This window comes from Passer domesticus, chromosome 1 (assembly GCF_036417665.1).
Source record: "Passer domesticus isolate bPasDom1 chromosome 1, bPasDom1.hap1, whole genome shotgun sequence".
NCBI classification, from domain to species: domain Eukaryota; kingdom Metazoa; phylum Chordata; class Aves; order Passeriformes; family Passeridae; genus Passer; species Passer domesticus.
The window spans coordinates 18355467-18373745 of NC_087474.1; the positions used below are offsets into that span (position 1 = coordinate 18355467).

General features: G+C 35.3%; 1 protein-coding gene across 1 annotated transcript in view; it reads right to left on the reverse strand.

The window, feature by feature from the left end:
- PLXDC2 (plexin domain containing 2) overlaps nucleotides 1-18279 on the reverse strand; it is a 250857-nt gene that overhangs the window by 54562 nt on the left and 178016 nt on the right. The window contains exons 6-7 of the mRNA XM_064408456.1: nucleotides 16232-16350; nucleotides 8049-8148 (exon numbers count right to left, since the gene is read on the reverse strand). Of these exons, the coding sequence (XP_064264526.1) occupies nucleotides 8049-8148; nucleotides 16232-16350 (219 nt within the window). The remainder of the gene's footprint in view (nucleotides 1-8048; nucleotides 8149-16231; nucleotides 16351-18279) is intronic.

Genomic DNA, 18279 nt, shown 5'->3' on the forward strand with positions numbered 1-18279 from the left:
TTTTATATACACTGTTGAAATATAGACTGGTGAGCTCGTATGTTTGAAAATCAAAAGTACAACCTATAACATCAATCTGATATGAAAATGACAGCTTTCTAGGGTGCCGATTTCATATTTGGTTCTTCTTGATGGTCTGCTAAACTAACTGAAATCAGAGCTAAATACAATCACTGACCCTCTGCAGTCATTCCAGAGAGGAATTAAGGGTTACATACAAAGGACTAACAGATTACGCAAGCAAATGACCAGTCTTAGTCTATATGTAACAGAAGAAAAGGGACTTGTAGACAGTCACAAACTCAGTCTTTGGAGGTCTTCTATGCTGCCAGTCCTGTATGGATCAGAGCACACCTTGTTGCTTAAGGAAGCAGCTTCTCTGCCCTCTCTTATCTCATTAGTTTTCAGGGACAAGTAGGCAGTATCTCACTTTCAGACAATAATATTTCTATTTAGCTCCAAATCAGCACCATTGCCAACCACTTCTTGCAATTTATTTGAAGCTTTGCTACGACTTCACCCCTCCTGATATCAGAATTCTCTTTCAGTATGAAATGAACCTATTATTGAACTAGTTTTATGTGCTACCACCAAAGTCATTCTGACTAGTTAAAAGATGGATATGCTTTAGCCATGTCCTTCAGACCCACTGAACAGAAAGAGTTTTCAAGAACAAGATAATTCTATGTTGGGATAGGGAAAATCTCTTGTCAGCTGCAAGAGGTTTATGCTTACAGGATGGTCAGTCTCCTAAAAGCCCAATCGGAGTGATTGTAAAATGTCTTTGAAATGAGCTCCTGTAATTTGCTTCCACAGAAATCTTTAACATTCTGTCCAAAAAAACAAAAACCAAAACCAAACCAAAAACAAACAAAGAAACAAAAAAAAGGGAATGTGCATACATAAATTACAATGCTGTGTGTCGACACTTTATTTGAACTGCTCCTCATCAGTACTGGTACAGACTAGTATATTATAATCCTGTTAATGCTGAACCTTTCCTTACAGGTTCCTCACAGGGCTTACAAGAATTAAGGAGCTTCTGGCTTTCTAAAGACTCAGTAAGAGTCAGAGATTCAGGGCACAGACACTTTTACCTCACCCAGTGCATGAAATTTCTGAAAAACACCACTTTTAAAAGAATTAAGTGTGTTATATAAGAAAAAAAAAATCTAATCATGCATATTTCAGCATGACTGTTTATTCCATTAAATCCCACTGCCTGACAGACTCAAATTTGATCTTTTTCTTCAGAAAGATGACTGTGTCAACCACAGGTGATGAGTTTGCATATAAGGCATCTATCTAATGTAAGAGACTTAAGCACAGAGAGGTATTTGCATAGTCACCTTCTCACATCTTTGTATATTCTTGCAGACAGGTGGTTGGAAATGTTAGCATTCAAATTTATCTGCCTGACCAGGCTAGAAAAACATGCAGGCCTAGATTCTTTTGAAAGTATGACTTAAACGTGCCATGCTTAGATCTTCAAAATACACTTTTCTCTCCCTATTTTGAATTGTGAGCCTCTTTCCCTTAAAAAAAGGGTTAAAAACCCTAAGCTTAACAGGATAAACAGCAAAATGAATACTCTTCCCTCATGCTTTCCCCCTGAACCTCTTCACACATTCCTGCTTCAACCCAGAACAGACATTGCATTTCCTTCAGGTGGAATTTGTTCTTTGTCTTATGCTGTCTATTTAGCTCTTTAACAAAAAAGCTCCAGTACAGAACACAAAGAGCTTATGAGCGCATGTATACCTCAGTACAGACCTTAACATGACATGAACTAGTGAAATAATTTGAGGCAGTGACAGATCAATATTTAAGCATCACGTGCAGGTATTTTGCTATAAAAAAACCCAAACGTTGCATCAGGTCTAGCACAGAAAGGAAGAAAGGAAAAGGAGTTTTGTATGCTTTTGAAGTACCATTCCAGGTCTGAATTACAGAAAATTTGTGTATATTCTTCTAGTCATGAAAATATTTTACATTTCTACAAGTCTGGGTTCCTCAAACACACTTTTAAACTAAATGTTATAAAGTTTAATATATTCTTTAATAACAGACTATACTTGGTTTAATTCACAGTATGGTTCAGATTGTTTTTTGGTTTGTTTTCATGGCATGTACTTGTGCTATCTTTGAACACAGGCCAAAGGTACAGTCCCAGCAGAAAAACCTGAAGCAAACACCAGCTACTTGAGGTAAGAACATATTCTTCATTGACTGGGAGAGATAACATGGGGGTCAGAAGGCCATTCGAAAGAATTCTTTCAAGGGATTAAGCAATGGATTGGTAAATTATGGATGTGCAAGATTCTGCTGTGACAAAATAATTGTAGGTAGTTTTATCACAGTAGTATTAAACTAAGTAATGCTATAAATAAGTATTTGAAACAGAACTGCAAGAGTTGACTAAAGGTACTCCATAGGGAGAGTACTCTGGAGAAGGAGCAGTGCCAGGAGAGCACCAATGATTTCTTAACATGTCTGAAGGGTCAGTAGTTCATAACAAATTATTCTAAATATGTGGCTGACAGATGCATAATCTCTCTGTATCTTTTCCATTACATAATCACTACACCATTCCTCAGCTAAAACCTGCAATACACTGAAATGTGAAAATACTGGAGAAGTAATTCTGAGTTTTTAAATTATGTGTTCACACAAATAAAGACCTTTTCCAGTGAAAGATTTCTAGGGAATTTGGATTGGCCATATACCCAGAAATAACTGCTAAACAAGGCCATATGTATTCATACAGCTGTACTTTCAGTTTTAATTCTTGCTGATAGAGAAAACACAAATGATAAGAGGGTTCATTTGATTATGCAGAAGTCAATTTGAAGCAAACAATTTCTGAAACATATCCAACAAGCTGCAAGCAATTTGTGGAAAATATAAGTCATGGAGAAGGGAGGGGCACAGCTGTTGTGTTACACAGCCACTGACTTTGCTTGACAGGGATGTTGTTTAACACCACTGGCTGAATAAAACCTGTCAACCTGGTATATCTGACTGCTATCACCACAAAAGGTAAAGGAATCAGAATGTCAAAGCATCTGTTCTTTAACAGTTTTATATTGCTAAACTTATCGATATTAACTAATTCTTGAGGCACTGCCACTGGGACTAAACACCAATGCCTGTAATCCAAACACTTTCACAACAGTTCCTCTGAATATAACACACATCTAAGTCTAGATAAAAATTCAGATTCCCTAATTGTATTAATTTTATCATTCTCTTAAAAACTATTTTAAAAATTCTTTTAAACCTGGGAGCTGCACCTCAGAGATGTATAAACTGTGAACAAGCAAACCAGTGAGTAAGCTCTGAAAATATCTTTATGAACAATGTACTAAAAGCTGTTCTGCTGCAATGCTCCGTGCCTACCACACATGATTTACTTTGAAACTCTCCACATCTTTCCAGATATGCCCCAATACCTTCTACTAGATAAAGAGCTCCTAGTACAGGATCTAGGTGTGAAAAACTTGCTTTATTCCCTAATCCCACTACACACCAAACTGCCTCACTCTGAGATGAGTCTGCACCCAGTTATGAGAGTATTTTAAACTTTGACCAACTTGTACCAGTCCTGGCAGTATTGTCAGACTACCAAAGATCAACAGCATGGTCCTGAATCAGACATCTAGTGCAAGGATCCCAGCTGCCTGGACAAACCTTTCTGGACCAGCAGACAAACACCAAGAGCTGGAGCAGCTGGCTCTGTGGGATTAGTTACACTAGTGTAAAGAAGAGGAAATACTACGATTTTAGAGTGATAACTTTGGAGCCCATTTTGCACAGAGGTAAATGATACTGCCAGTAAGGCAGCAGGAAATCAGACTTGATTTCCCAAGTGGCATTGCATCTTTATATAATAGATATCAGAGCATAAATGGCCAGTGGTCTTTCACCCTTCAGGAAGGTAATCCTAAGGTTCTTTCAGGGGCTTCACTGCTGTAAACAAAGTGGTGAGACATCTTGAGCAAACATTTATAACATGAAGAGTTGTCACTCAATTATATGCTTGAGTTACACTACATATTAAGTGACACTAATTGCACTGAAACTGGAATATTACTAACACATAGCTCATCTACAATTTCATTTCTGTACACAGTGTTTTTGAATAATTTCAGTGTGATTAAATGTTAAGTTATCAAAGCATGGATTTCCTAACAGAGCTGCATCTAATACAGTAGATGCCAAAATCACAGAGAAGTTTGTCTCATTGTGGACACAGACCTAATACTCCTTTTCTCTTAGTGCAAGACTGTAATTCACTTGTGTAGATCCCCTGAATCTGGCACTCTCTCATTTCCCAGTGTGTTTCATGGTTTTGTGGAAAACAAACACAGTATGGAAAGGGGTTTTCATTGCTAAAATACAAAAGTGGGTTGCAGGAAATGCTTTTTTATTTCTTCTTCTTGCGCAACAAAAAAGCTAATTAAAGACAATAGGGAAGAGCACTGAAACACAGGAGAAAAACCCTGAATGAGAGAAAAAACGGAGGGAAAGAGAAGGGAAAGAGAGATGGTCATGAGGTTAAAGAGAGATCTTGGGAGTCTGCAGAAGGGAGAACAAAGGACACGATAGGCAAGTGAAAGAAGGACCAAGAACAGAATAACAAGGATGGCAGAGAAATAAAAAATAAATGAAAGGGAGCTGGCTGGAGAAGGTGGGCAAGGAACAAAGATACTACAGCAGTGAAGGTGTTAAAAAAAGGCTTGCTGAAGGAATATGTAAAGCTCCCAGCTTTGTCATCACTGACTGTTTCTATCTGGAAAACATCAATGAAACTTTCTCACTGCATTTGTTACAAAAGGAAAAATAGTGTGCAAGTGTTCAACCTGTCTGAAGAAGAAGAAATCAGGATGATCATTCTAATTTACACATCAGAAGCAGAGTTCCAGAGCCTGGAACTTCATCTGAATTGCCTGGAAAGAGCTGAAACTTTTCCTCTGAAACTAATCACAGCACGTAGTTTGCCATTTTGCTGCCATATAAATCTCAGAATTATCAGGTTAACCTTGGTGTCCATAAGAAATTCACTTCCCTTAATATATTACCAATCATTCCAAAACCCCTCTAGAGTATATACAGGCATTTCTATATCTAGATATAAAATATAAAGTAGTAGCTAATCTGCAATAATATAAGTGGAAAATAAAGACATGGTCTAAAAGCAAGAAGTAGTAGCAGATCAAGGAAATATTTATTTTAAAAACGCCCAAAAAACAGGCATAAAACCACCTGCCATCTAACACCACGCTCTAACTCTTAAAAGATAAGGTGAACAAGTGTATGTGCCTGTGTGCTTTTAGGGCAGATAAAAGGGGTATTACTGCAAAGTCTTTATATGAAGAACTATATTAATAAAAATATGATATTCTCAAGTTCCTCCTTTTAAAAAAGTTCAGAAAAATCATTCCTTTTAGCTTTTGGCTCTTCAAGAGGATACTTTCCAGCACTCATTAAAATGCACTTTTGAAATGAAATGGCTGATCAAAAAGCATGTTTTATTCTTCCCAGAATGAAATAGGTTTGCCTGGGTTTTGAACTCACCTTTCAGAAGTATTAAAAAAGTTATTACCAATCTTTTGGACAGTACATCTGAAAAAATCTGATAAATAGTTAGCTTTAAATCTTCTGAAATTATTTTAATAAACTGGGTCTGTTATATTGAAATTTTAGAATACTGAGCATACAAAAGGCACCAAAGATATTCAGCATTTTTAAAAATTGAGAGAATGTATTTGTTCAAACAGGCTTGTGTTGTTCTTACTGTCTCTTTCAAATGCACAATATATACAAAAAGAATTGACAGAGCTCAAACATGAAGCAGTAGAGTTTGGGGTGATTTTTGTATTATTTGAGGGGAATGTTTTTGGCTTTTTTTCTTTTTTTAATAACTAGTCATGAACACAAAGGGAGACTGAGTTCATTTGATGAAAAAAATCTTTGATAAGTGGCAAGCTAGAACTAGTAGTTTTACTTCTTTGCCTTCTCTTGGGACAAACAACAATTTATATTCTTCCATTGTCTTAACAAGCCAACAAATAAAGTAAAATAACAATTCTATCATATCACTTTTTCAGTAATTGACTAGAACCATAGTTGATTTAATACCTCTGAAAAACAAGAATTCAAGAACATACATATTTTAAGAGCATCTGATGCTGGCTTTCTATGGGCCAACATTATTTATCAGCTCTGTCAAGGTGTTATTACATTGCCTGTACTCTTCTACTGTGAAATGATGGTTCCCTTGATTAATATTAGCTCTAGTGTAAGCTGCAATCTAGCAAAAATAATCATGAATTACCACCATCCACAGAACTGGTAGTTAGGGGAAAGAGCAATGCATTGTAAACAGCAATACATTAATAATGCTCTCAAAACTACTGTAGCAGTAGCACATTTTATACTCCTTACCCACACTATAGTCTCACCTCTGCTAGCAGAAAGTGTCATGTGAAAAAAATAAATTATAGATATGCTGAAACCAGAAGCCTAGTAAGTAACTCTGCATTCATCCAAACCAATAGTATTTACTGGTAGTAAAACAAGGTGCTTGTCTGAAATATATCTACAAAAAGAAAAATTCAGATTTGAATAAAGACTCACATCTACCACATATTTTCCATTAAAAATACGTAAATCTAATACAAGTCCTTTAGCGTTGTTTTGTTATGGAGGCCTGATGTCAAAAGATATCATCCTGTTGCATCTTTTGGATAGAATTTCTCTGTGACTATTCTCATAAACCATTGATAGTCAATCAACATAATTTCCCCCTGAATCCATATTTGGAGCTCTTAGAAACTGAAGATTCAGAAATATTCAGATTATTTACTTGCAAATATCACTCACATTACTGAAATTTGTTGCCTCGTTTCATTTGTTCTTAAACACTCAAAACCAATCCATGCAAACATAGGCACATCACAGCTAACTATCATACTTCAGAAAGAAATTTCTTGTCTATTAAGTGAAATCTTGGCATGCTACATCCTTCACACTACTCTGAGCTCACAAGTAACAAACAGTACTGAAATATTCTATATTCCCCAAGACAGGACATGTAAGACAAAGGATTGATGCTCCCTCATGTTAAAGACTGTTTTATACATAATGAGATAGGATGAGCTGAGAGGCCAATAGCACTTGATTTTTCAGTGTCAGCCCCATCTGCTGTCTGTCGTACAACTGGGCTGGATCAGGTCAGTCCTTGTGAGCATCACAGGTCTGACAGAGTTCACTTTAGGAGAATATGCCTGGAGCCAGCCCTAGGAGCCTGGTTCAAACACAGCTCCTTCCATCTGCACCCTGCTATTAGGGCTTCATCAAAAACTGATCTTAGTAAATTGTCTCTAAATATATAAGTAAACCCAGTAGACTTGAAAAGTGAGCATATTGTCTAATGGCTAAACAACTTCAAAGGGTCTTGTACATAGTACATTAGAACACTGAGAAAATCACACTTGATTTCCTACTATTTGTTTTCAGTGAAGCCATGAAAAGTACAATTGAAGCCTGACAAAACTAAATGCCACCTGCAATACTGCTGCCATGACTATGTGAGCTCAAAATGTTGAAAAACTACATGTCCTCTTTTTTCCTCTCACTAAAACGTGTATGTGAATTTGAAATACAGAATAAAGTATCAAGAGCTTCCAGCCTGGATATTTTTGGATAGAGATTTTTTTTTTCTGAACAGATTGCTTTTTCTTTACTATGGATATGAAAGCATGTTCCAGATAAAGTATGTTATAGAAAACCAAATTGAGCCAGTTGAGAGTTTAATTTGAAATTATTTGACTGGCCATTTAATTTTATTTACTTAATTTATCAGCTCAAAAGAAACAATGACAGGAAAAGCCATATTGGGAATTATCAAGTAAATAAAATTACACTTGAATTAACAAGCTGAAATTAGCTAAGCGATTTGTTGTGCAGCTAATCATCCTTGATGGAATCAGCTTATAACAATTTCTCAGCCTCCAAACCATTCGCACCACTACAATATGACATACTGGGAATTTGCTGGATCCTGTGCACGACCACAAATGCATCTGAAAGTCCCACTTTCACTGGGTGGTTGGTTGAACTTATCTGTGTCACAGCGACAGGAATCTAAAAGACAAAACAGGAAGATATTACTGAAATATTGAACTAGAAAAAAAGATCAAAAATAAAAAGCACTACCAAAATGTGGCAGTGTAACATAAAAGTCATAAATAAATATTTTATACAGCATAGCACAAGAAAACAAAAAAAAACCTATTTGAAGACAGAAATCACTGGTTTTAATTTGTATTTTATCTCAGTTTTCTTTGCATTGTTTTTACATGAACTTTTAGAGGTGGAACAATTGTCAGTGACAAAGCAGAAAAGGGTAGTAACTTCCAGTAATTTATTTCCCTCAACTGAAGAAAAAGTGGGATGATGTGCCAGTACACTCAAGGATGAGGAGGCAATGCCTTCTGTCTACTGTTGAACACAAAAACTGTGAAAGTTCAGCTTGGGATGAGCATTTAAAAACTTATGGCTCAGTTAACTTGCACTGAAAACTGTGAATTTTTATCTGTAAAGAGTTCTGACAGAATGACAATGGTTACATGGTTACATGAAAACAAATGGGTAACATGGTTGTATGAAAACAAATGTCAGGTTTGATTCCATTCTTGGGACACCATCACAGTTTTGGCTGCTACTTCTATATAGATATAATAGGACTAAAATTTTTTGAGATGTTTGATTTAGTGACATGTAGCATTTCTTCAATATTAATATAGTTAAATAGATTGACTGGTCACAAAAAGCAGCCATCACTAAAGGAGCAGCTCAGACTGACAGTGTGCCTTAACAGCATTCAAAAGTTCTATCCAAGACTGAGAGGGAAACATAAATTTACTGCCTAGCAGTTCTCCAGATAGCACTAGCAGAGTAAAAATAGTGAAATGCCTGGATCAATTAGCAACGCTAGACATTGTAAAAAATGCAAAGATATAATACAGACAAAATAGTGCCAGGTAGAGTCTGGGGACCATGGTGTAGGAAGCAGCAGCTCTAGAAGGAATCTCAGTATTGTAGTGGATGAACAACTCCAGCTGTCAGAGGAGACATCTCAGCAGGAAGAACTTAATTGATATGATATTTGGTTACACAAACAGTGAAATATAGCCAAGATGTGGGGTGACCATTTTACTTGCACCTGAAAATTAGATAATTGCTGATATATCACACAGACTTTGAAAGGATATATTCATTAAAAAGATGCCAAAAATTAAAAGAAGACAGATTAAAAGTGTCATAAAATATTTTGTAAACTTCTACAGTTCTCAAATGCCATTAACAGAAGTGTTATAGATGTTCTATGCATTTGACGTCTGGATGAAATACTGAAAAGCTGGTTAGATCACCACAAACAAGTACCACAAAAGGCAGAAATTACTCAGGGACTAAAGAGTTTTTTATTCTAGCACAGAAGGATATAGCCAGCAGTTGGAAACTTCAGGCAGGTACCTTAGGAGTAGAATAAGCCATAGCTTTCTATGAGCAATTATGACTTTCTGCCAGTCACTGTTTTCAGATATCTTATATTTGGATATCTTACTTTTCAAAGCTGCCCTTCAGTTAACCAGAAATTTCTAGGCTGAAGACAGATGGAACTGGATCAAGTGTAAGAAATTGAGATACCAGGTATTAGTTTAGCTAACCCAATAGCTTGCTCTGGCCTTACTTGTGTAAAACTACAAAAACTGTACAGTTGGCCAACATTTTTCACCTAGCAGAAAAATGCTGAATTAAAAAGCTCATTCATCCAGTGACTGAGGGTTCAGTTCTGTCTATGTGACAATTAATAGCATGATTTCTGGCATTTGAGTTGAGCATCAGTAGTTCTCCTTGTTCGCAAAATACCTCTTAGTTTTGCTTTTTCCTATTTACACTGGTAAGTAAGTTCTGGTGAATTAAACATTGTCATAAATTTCTGTTCCTTTTACTTAATTTAGTGACTGTTTATTTGGGGTTCTTGCACACAGGATCTGGTGTGGTATAAAAAAGGCTTGTGGCATGTTGTCAAAACAACAGGAAAAAGAAAAAAAGAAAACTGGCTTGCAAACACTGCTAGAAATACATCAGCTTAAATTTGGCTTATATCAGCTGAGCTCAGATGCAATTATTGGATAATATGACAGAAGAAGGCCAAAAGCCATATTTTCAAATTCTTCAAAATAAAAGACTCACTAAGTTCAGAACTAAGTCTATAAATTTTCTGCAGCATGAAAGCTTAAACAAAATAAGGGCATTATTCCTAGTCTCAGAAGACTGGAAAGAAAAAACTTACATTAACTATCAAAGAAACTGTCTTAAAGGATTTTGAGGAGGATATTCTAGACAACCTATTGAACGTTAAGTTAGAAAAAGTACTGATGAGGAGGATACAATGACTTTCTCTTCAAAGTTAGAGAGGAAACAGCAGTTGAATGAAGGACACAGAGTGTATTTGGAATTGGAATTAGTAGATTTGTGACAAAAGATGCTGGCAAAATTGTCATCTTAAGGCATAAATTGTGTCAGATGCATGAAAAGGATTATAATAATTTGTATCATGTGAATGTAAATCAGAATTTGCACTGTGGCCTTCTCAAATAAGACTCTTTTTTTTTCTTTTTAGTCTAGTTCCTTTTCATTTTTTTATTGTGAATGTTTTGATTACTGAACAATTTGCATCTTTCCCTCAAAAATTAAGAAAAAAGCAAGCTGTTTCATTTTTTGTTTGGTTTGGTTTTGTTTTGTTTTGCTTCTGGGAAGGAGTGATGAGTTCTTGCAGTACTAATGCCACAAGTGAGTGTTTTGGGTATTATTTTATTTTATTTTATTTTATTTTATTTTATTTTATTTTATTTTATTTTATTTTATTTATTTTATTTTTAAAGAAACTAGTTTCATTACAACCTGGTTCAGACCTTGAAAGTTAATAAAATTATGAATTACTCAGTGATTTTTGGTACTAAAACAGGATGCATGCAATAGCCAAGTTGAACAGAAAATATATAGAAAAACTTCAAGAGAATTTAGAAAAACTTAAAGCAGACACAACAAAGTATTTTGCCAAAAGCCCTGCAGGTGTCAATACTCCAGTACTGAGCATTCTACTGAGAGCAAGGAACTTTCTGAATCTTTTCTAAAACAAACAAGAAAGTGGTAGGGTCCAGTCTAACAGAAGCAGCAGCCAACAGTTTGGCTACATGTTTTAGAAACAAGGCTTAGAATCAAGAACTTCTGTAAGATCAAAAAAGAAAAATTAAATTAGCATAGTCAGCTCTTCAAACTGAAGGGCAGCCTGTGTGAAACAATCACACAGTCAGAAATGCAGTCAAAGTAGAAGGCAATCCACAACCCAGGAACACTCTTATTCTCCTGAAAAACTACAGTGTCATTCTATCTGTATTTACAAAAACATATATTAATTTTTAAGGTGTGGAAAAAGAAATTGGTAATGTGTGTATGGATTGCCATATTACAGGTGAAATCTTTTGCATGAGATGTCAAGATAAAATGAGTTTTACCATATGCTATCTGATTAGGAAGCGTTCCCTTTTGACAGAAAGCTTGCAGTACACATTAAAGCAAATTACGGAATATTACAGCAAAGCATAGATAGCAACCAGAGAGCTGCTGTTCTGGATTTCTCACCTGAATGGCAAGATAAGTCATAACAGGCTGACATGTTAAATGGTTGAGCAGAGAACTAGGAACCTGCAAGTGATTGCTAATGGTTGGCAAGGATTTTACAGCATTACCTTCTTAGAATGGATTTTAGCTAGAATAATTCTAAACCATCTGTTAGCTCTACCACAGAAAAGGTGATATTTTGTGTTGTACAAATCACCAGTTTATGAATAAACTTCCCACACTAGCACTGAGGTCAATAATATCTATATTTTGGATTATATAGTTCAACAGTAATTTAGAATTTATGCTGAATTCCATGTATCATTTGGATCTGCAATCTAGACAGTATTTATCATGAGACTTCTCAAATTTTATTATTTTAAACTGTGAGGTCATATCAGAATCTTATTCTTCAAAAAAGGATAAAATCATGGCCTCTAAACTTATTCTGAAGGAGGTGGTAAGCAGGTTGCAACTACTGCCCCACTTCAAAACTGAGTCAAAGATAAGAGCCAAAGTATGTTGCAAAATAATAATAATTAGGAACACAATAATAGTGTTTATATAGGGTTTTCATTGCCAGTTTCCTAAGTATTAATTAATTAGCCCACAGGCTAAACTGCATAAAAATCAGGAGTTTTAATTTATATTAATTGACCATCTCAAAAATAATTTCCCTGTCCGTGTTTTTGATAACAATAAAAGAGGTAAAGATAGCATGTTGGGATGATAGGATTTTTTAAAATTTCATTTTTTGTGTGGTTTTTTTGGTTTTGTTTTTGTTTTGGTTTTTTTTTTGTTTGTTTGTTTGTTTGGGGTATTTATTTGGCATACTTTAATTTATTTTTTTTTAGTTTTCAGGAAACAATAACAAGGTTTGAATTCTCATTACTGAAATCATGGTATTTCCTTTCATGCCTGGCAGGGGCATGAATTTTATTTAAGTGTTAGCACTTAATAATTTTAATTTAATTCTGTCTCCTTCTTAGAATAGGAATTCATTCTATTACAAGCCTCTTTTAGAACTATTTTCCAAACTCATGTATTGGGCAATTTTGATCAAATATTTTAACTTTAATAATGGCTTCTGGATGACTACATAAATAGAGAGTCATTATGATTTAAATGAACAAAGAAAGCCTTCTCCAGTGATATTAAGAAAAATATCCTAAACAATTAACAAGACCTATGAAACCATTGCCTAATTTGTTCTGCATTAATCCTAGATTAAAAAAGAAATAAATATTGCACTAAGGAACATTAGCTCTACGCATTAATGGGGAAAGACTATATAGAATAGTTATTTTGTTTAATAAGAAGTGAAACTCTTGAGAATTGAACTTTGGTGAAATTTAGAATATAAGAAATGAGTATTCACTACTAATACATAAAAAGCATGCCTTTGCCAAAATTCTTCTTTATTCCTGTGTTCTGCTGGCTTGTTTGCACTGTAATGTATTTCATATGTAGTAGAGGTACACCAGTAAAATTTTCATGCCAGCTGATGTTTCCTGACATATCAACCATTTGCTAGAAGAGTGTTGGTACAAGCAAAGTGACATTTAAAATGGAAGGTACATGCACTGCAAAAGAAGTAAATTGCTAAATAAATGAATATTTTATTTGCTATAGGACCTTGTTATATTTCAAATTGTTTTTATATTTTGAAAATTTGACCATACAGCTCCTTCTCCTAACAATTAACTCTTCTGAAAGATATTCTAATGTCTCCATATTTGTCTTTTCTAATGGTTCTGCTCCTTTTTTATTTTATTTTTTTTTAATTTTGGATAAAAATCGCAAATTTCAGGTTGCTTTCTACTGGGGAAAACAACAGAATGCAGAAGATTGGGCAGAGCAACTCCTTTGGCATTCAGCAAACCTCTGCTGGGATCTTGTCTTGGTGGTCAACATCAGGTTTATAAGACAGCAAACCTAATTTGGGAGCAGGAAGAAAGGGAAAAAAAAGGGACTCTCAAACTGTTTGAATAAATAAGAAATAAAAGGTAAAATTTACCTAAAGTGCCTTAGACATGAAAGTCCCTAGTTGTATCTGCTTTAAATGTATAATCAGAGTTATTTTAAAGGTAGACTCTTCTAGATAAATGCCTGGTGTCACCAATATAGAGTACCTGTGGGATGCTTGATGAAGCTGCTGGCAACCTGTTTGCTGTATTTCTTATGGTGCTCCAGCTTGGGGACTTTCAATGACAATGCCATGAAGACCTCTCAGATTTGCCATACATCACATGAACTGTGATGCTAAAATAAAATGGCACCAAAAAGACAGTAGAAATCTTGTGCAACTTTTAATTATGCTAGTGAGCACTTACACAAGTAATCTTACTGGAGTTAATGGGGCACCTGACAACATAACTCAGCAGCAAGAGATGGCTCCAGATGGAAGGACTTCCTCAGAAAGGAATGGATTCAGCACTGTAAAATAAATAAATTCCTAGCGAGGCTTATAAGCACTAGGACTAAGTTTAAAATGATAAGTGACATGTTCTTTTCAGACAACTTGTATCTGATCAGTGATTGGCAATTTTATTTAATTTTCCTCATTTAGATGAAAAGCTGAGGTAGTGGTAATGGAGTAAAGGCTGCAAATAAAGAGTGTAGTTGTCTAGGAATCTCAGTCTCAAAACCCATTCCCCAAGTAATTCTGATAGAATATACTAGTTGTAACTTTCTAAAATATTTAGAAAAATCTTTTGTCAAAAGATTTACAGATCATTAATACATTCTTATTACCACTTTGCACTTTTGTGCAAAATGTATGCCAGATGCTTTCAATTTAGAGCAGTAACCTCTATAACCCATATTGGATCAAATTTGCACAGGGCTAGATAGCAACAGGGAGTGCAGTGCATCTCATAACCAGGAATAGAAGTCTCCAGAAAATGTCACCATTTTAATGTCAGAATGCATATATAGTTCTTGACAAATTTACATTAAAACTATTATCCATCTCCACCTATCTAGGTCTTGAAGGCGGGAAATTTTGTGCAGTCTTTAGGAGTTTTTGCTTTTCTTTAAAAAGTTTTCAACAACAGGAGATAACCAAAGCTTTTAGTTCACACTCTTTTGATCAAGTACAATTGAGCTCCATGTCGCAAGCAGAGTAAAGCTTACATGAAGTTGGAATCAAAATGCAAATAAACTGCATTTTCATAGATGAAGACTGTAACCTGCACCTAACATTCAGAAAAAACCTTGCATCAGGATGTCTTTTATAAGGAAAGGAAAGCCATGTACATGGGCATACCAGAAGTTTCTTGTTTCTACAATACTGATCCAGTAAGAATATCTTGCAGCAATCCTTCTCCAAGCTGCAAAGACATCTGTCTCAAGTGAAGGTATGACTGCTGCTAGCAGAAAAATCCAGATCCTTTCTAGCTTGCTGGTGAATGGCAGAGGAATGTTATTATTTCTGCTTCATTAAAGGTGCACAGCTACAACACAGGCATGAAAAATGAGCCTAAAGGCTCACAAGTGTTTCATAGCAGAAAGAGAAAAGAGTTTTCTCCAAGTCTGGACAATTGGTTGTATCACTCATTAGAGTTTCTTACTATAAGGAGAATAACAGAGTTGCATTTTGAAGAGAAAGTCGCAGTGTGCATGCCAAACAGATTAAAATAACAAAAAAATCACCCCAGAACAAAAAACCTAAACTGAGCAAAACCAAAATACAAACAAAAAAGAAGACATCATGTCGTCACTAGAGATTTAAGCTTGTCTACTTTGTCATTCTTATTTGCATGAATCAGAGAATCACAGAATGCCAGACTGAAAGGGGACCTCAAGGATCACCTGCTCCAACTTTTCTTGGCAAAAGCACTGAAATTCAAATATGCTACAGTTTCCAGAGCTCTAGCAACTCTAGGAAAAAAAAAATCACTCAAAGCAACAACTGGAATTCTGAAACACTTGGAGAATGTACAAGAGCCCATTTAAGACAACATATTGGTGCTATGAAGGCAAACCAAATGGCCTCAATCTAAGGAATTTTATCACCAAACAGATGGAAAACCTCAGAGCTAGCAATACAAACCAGTTATTTCTTGTTTAAAATATATGAACTTTGAAATATGTGAGTTTCCAGAAAACTACAGCTGCAGGAAATAGGTGAGATTTTACCAATTACTATTGAGTCTAGAGTATTTTGAAACACGTCAAGATTGGGTAGACTAATTGAAAAAATTAGATACTATCTTCAAAAACCCATGGGGAATTTACTAAAAGCCCAGGAATTCACTGAACATTTAACAATCACAAACACCCAAAAAAGCCCAGTTGAAATCCAGGATTAGTACATTTGTGTCATGTTGATATTTTTAAAGTCAATTATATGAACATCACTTTAATAATAATATATCATTTTCATCAAAGTAGTGATCTTATAAGCAGTATAATGAAATTACCTTATATAACTGATCTTTCAAAAATTTTCCTTCCCCCATGAAAATGTAGGGAAATTCCTGACATGTATAAAGTAATTTGTCCACTTAAATGATAATTCTCAGACCAAACTTACTTCTTTGTAGCCGAAAATGATACGCCCATCATTGAGAAGGGTGGCCTGAAAAGTGAAACTCCCCAGGTTGTAATTATCCTGCAGATGTACATGGTCCCACTGGACAACTAGTGCTGTGCCTGTGAACCCCAGAGTGGGGGTAGAGAGGCAAAAGGAAGAAAAAAATATGTGAGAAATATATTAACTGACTGTAGGAAAAGTACTTCACTGCAGTTACTTGAAATGAGAACAGTGATTTCTCTTTTTCTAGCAACGTTCAACTCCACACCTTGAAATGCCAAAGATATCACAAACACAAGTTGAAAAAGAAATTCTCTGAAATGTAGACACCACAGTGCCACACAAGCACTCAACTACTGCTAAAGCAAGAGTGGTCAAATGTTTTGATCAATCTGTTTGAAATTGCACAAGAAATCAGCTAAAGGTAGGATCCAGTGTTTCAGGCATGCTGCCATTACCACTTCTCTGCAGTGGCATTCTTTACACTCTATACATAAATCCTGATGACTTTGAAATGTGAAGTGCTAATAGTATTCCCTGCTTAGTGAAAGTTATTATTTCAAGAATTCAGATTCTTCCATTAACTATGCATTAATTAATTTTTTTTCCCTGCATGGTGCAAGCCCTTGCTGAGGTTCTGTAAATTGAGAAATGTTAGGTGTTGGCAACAAATAAACGTAGTTTAAATCAAACTCACTGAGAAGTCACAGATGGGGTAAATATTGAGTTTGGTATGCAGAGATTCAGTTGCAAGAGACTTGTTAATATTCACAGGAGTTCACTGGCTGAAGATGCACTTACCACACTAAAAATATTTCTCGAGCAATTTGCATACCCTGTGAGCATATTTTACAGATGTTGAGACACTTATCATCAAAACTGTGTTTACTGAAAATAACATTTTCATCTTTACATGCCTTCCTCAAAAACTTCTTTTTTTGGCAGTAATGGCAGTTATGTGCTTTCATTCAGACTTTAATTTCCTTTCTTCCTAGAATGTTCATGATGGGTCAGTACATATTCAGCTCTATATATTTTTGATTTGTCCTTGAAAAATCTTTTGTTACAGATCTGTGCTGCAACTGTCATGAACACATCTAGATGGGGTTGTCATGAAACTATGAGCATGCAAATTTTGGGTCCACACTGCACCAAGTCCAACACATTATTCTCCCTTGTGTTTTTCTGTATAGTAGATATTCATTAATTGTGCACACAGTGCATTTTTTTCCTTTGTGACCACATTCATTAACCACTTTTTGAATATTTATTGAATTAAATTTTAATTTAAAGTTATTACATTTCTTTTAAATGTAAAGTTATAACTTGTAATGTTATTAGAGCACAATTCTTCTAGTCAGTCACTGAGCACTTCAGATCTATGTGCACCTCAGAACCCCAAGCTAAACTGGAAATCAGCTGCCACCCAAACTGTCCTTTCATTCCAGAGGCTTTTATGTAGATTTGTGTGTACCTGAGTTCCTTGGAGTTAGCTCCACCAGTGAGACTTTGATGGATCCCCACACTCTATGCTTTCCCACAACAGATGCTACTTTATGGCAGAGCACTTACTCATGGGGACAAAGCACAGATAAGTAAGAAATAAGGTGCTGAAAATACAATCTGCTCAATTCTTTTACTTGTGTTAAGATAGAAAATTCTTTATCCTAAAGCCCATGCAGCTCAAAAGATGATGCATTGCACATGAAGAAGAATCCAAAATCTCAAAGAACTGTTCAACCATGTAATGAAAGCCATGTGATACAGCCTGGTACACCTGGTGTGAAGACTGGAAGTCAGGACTATAATGAGAATTAGCAACATTTTCTCCAGAATCCTCAGATTCTTTAAGTAAAGATGACAAATCTCTGGCCAAAATGTTAAATAATTTAAAATGTGAAAATTTTATCTTTTTCTATTTCAAAATTCTTCATGGAAGGAGTAGGATTTTCTCATGTAAGCATTTTATTGGATTTTTAACAAACAAGCATTGCAATGACTAGATTGTAAAGAAAGGTTATGACTAGATGTAAAAGATACAGAATACA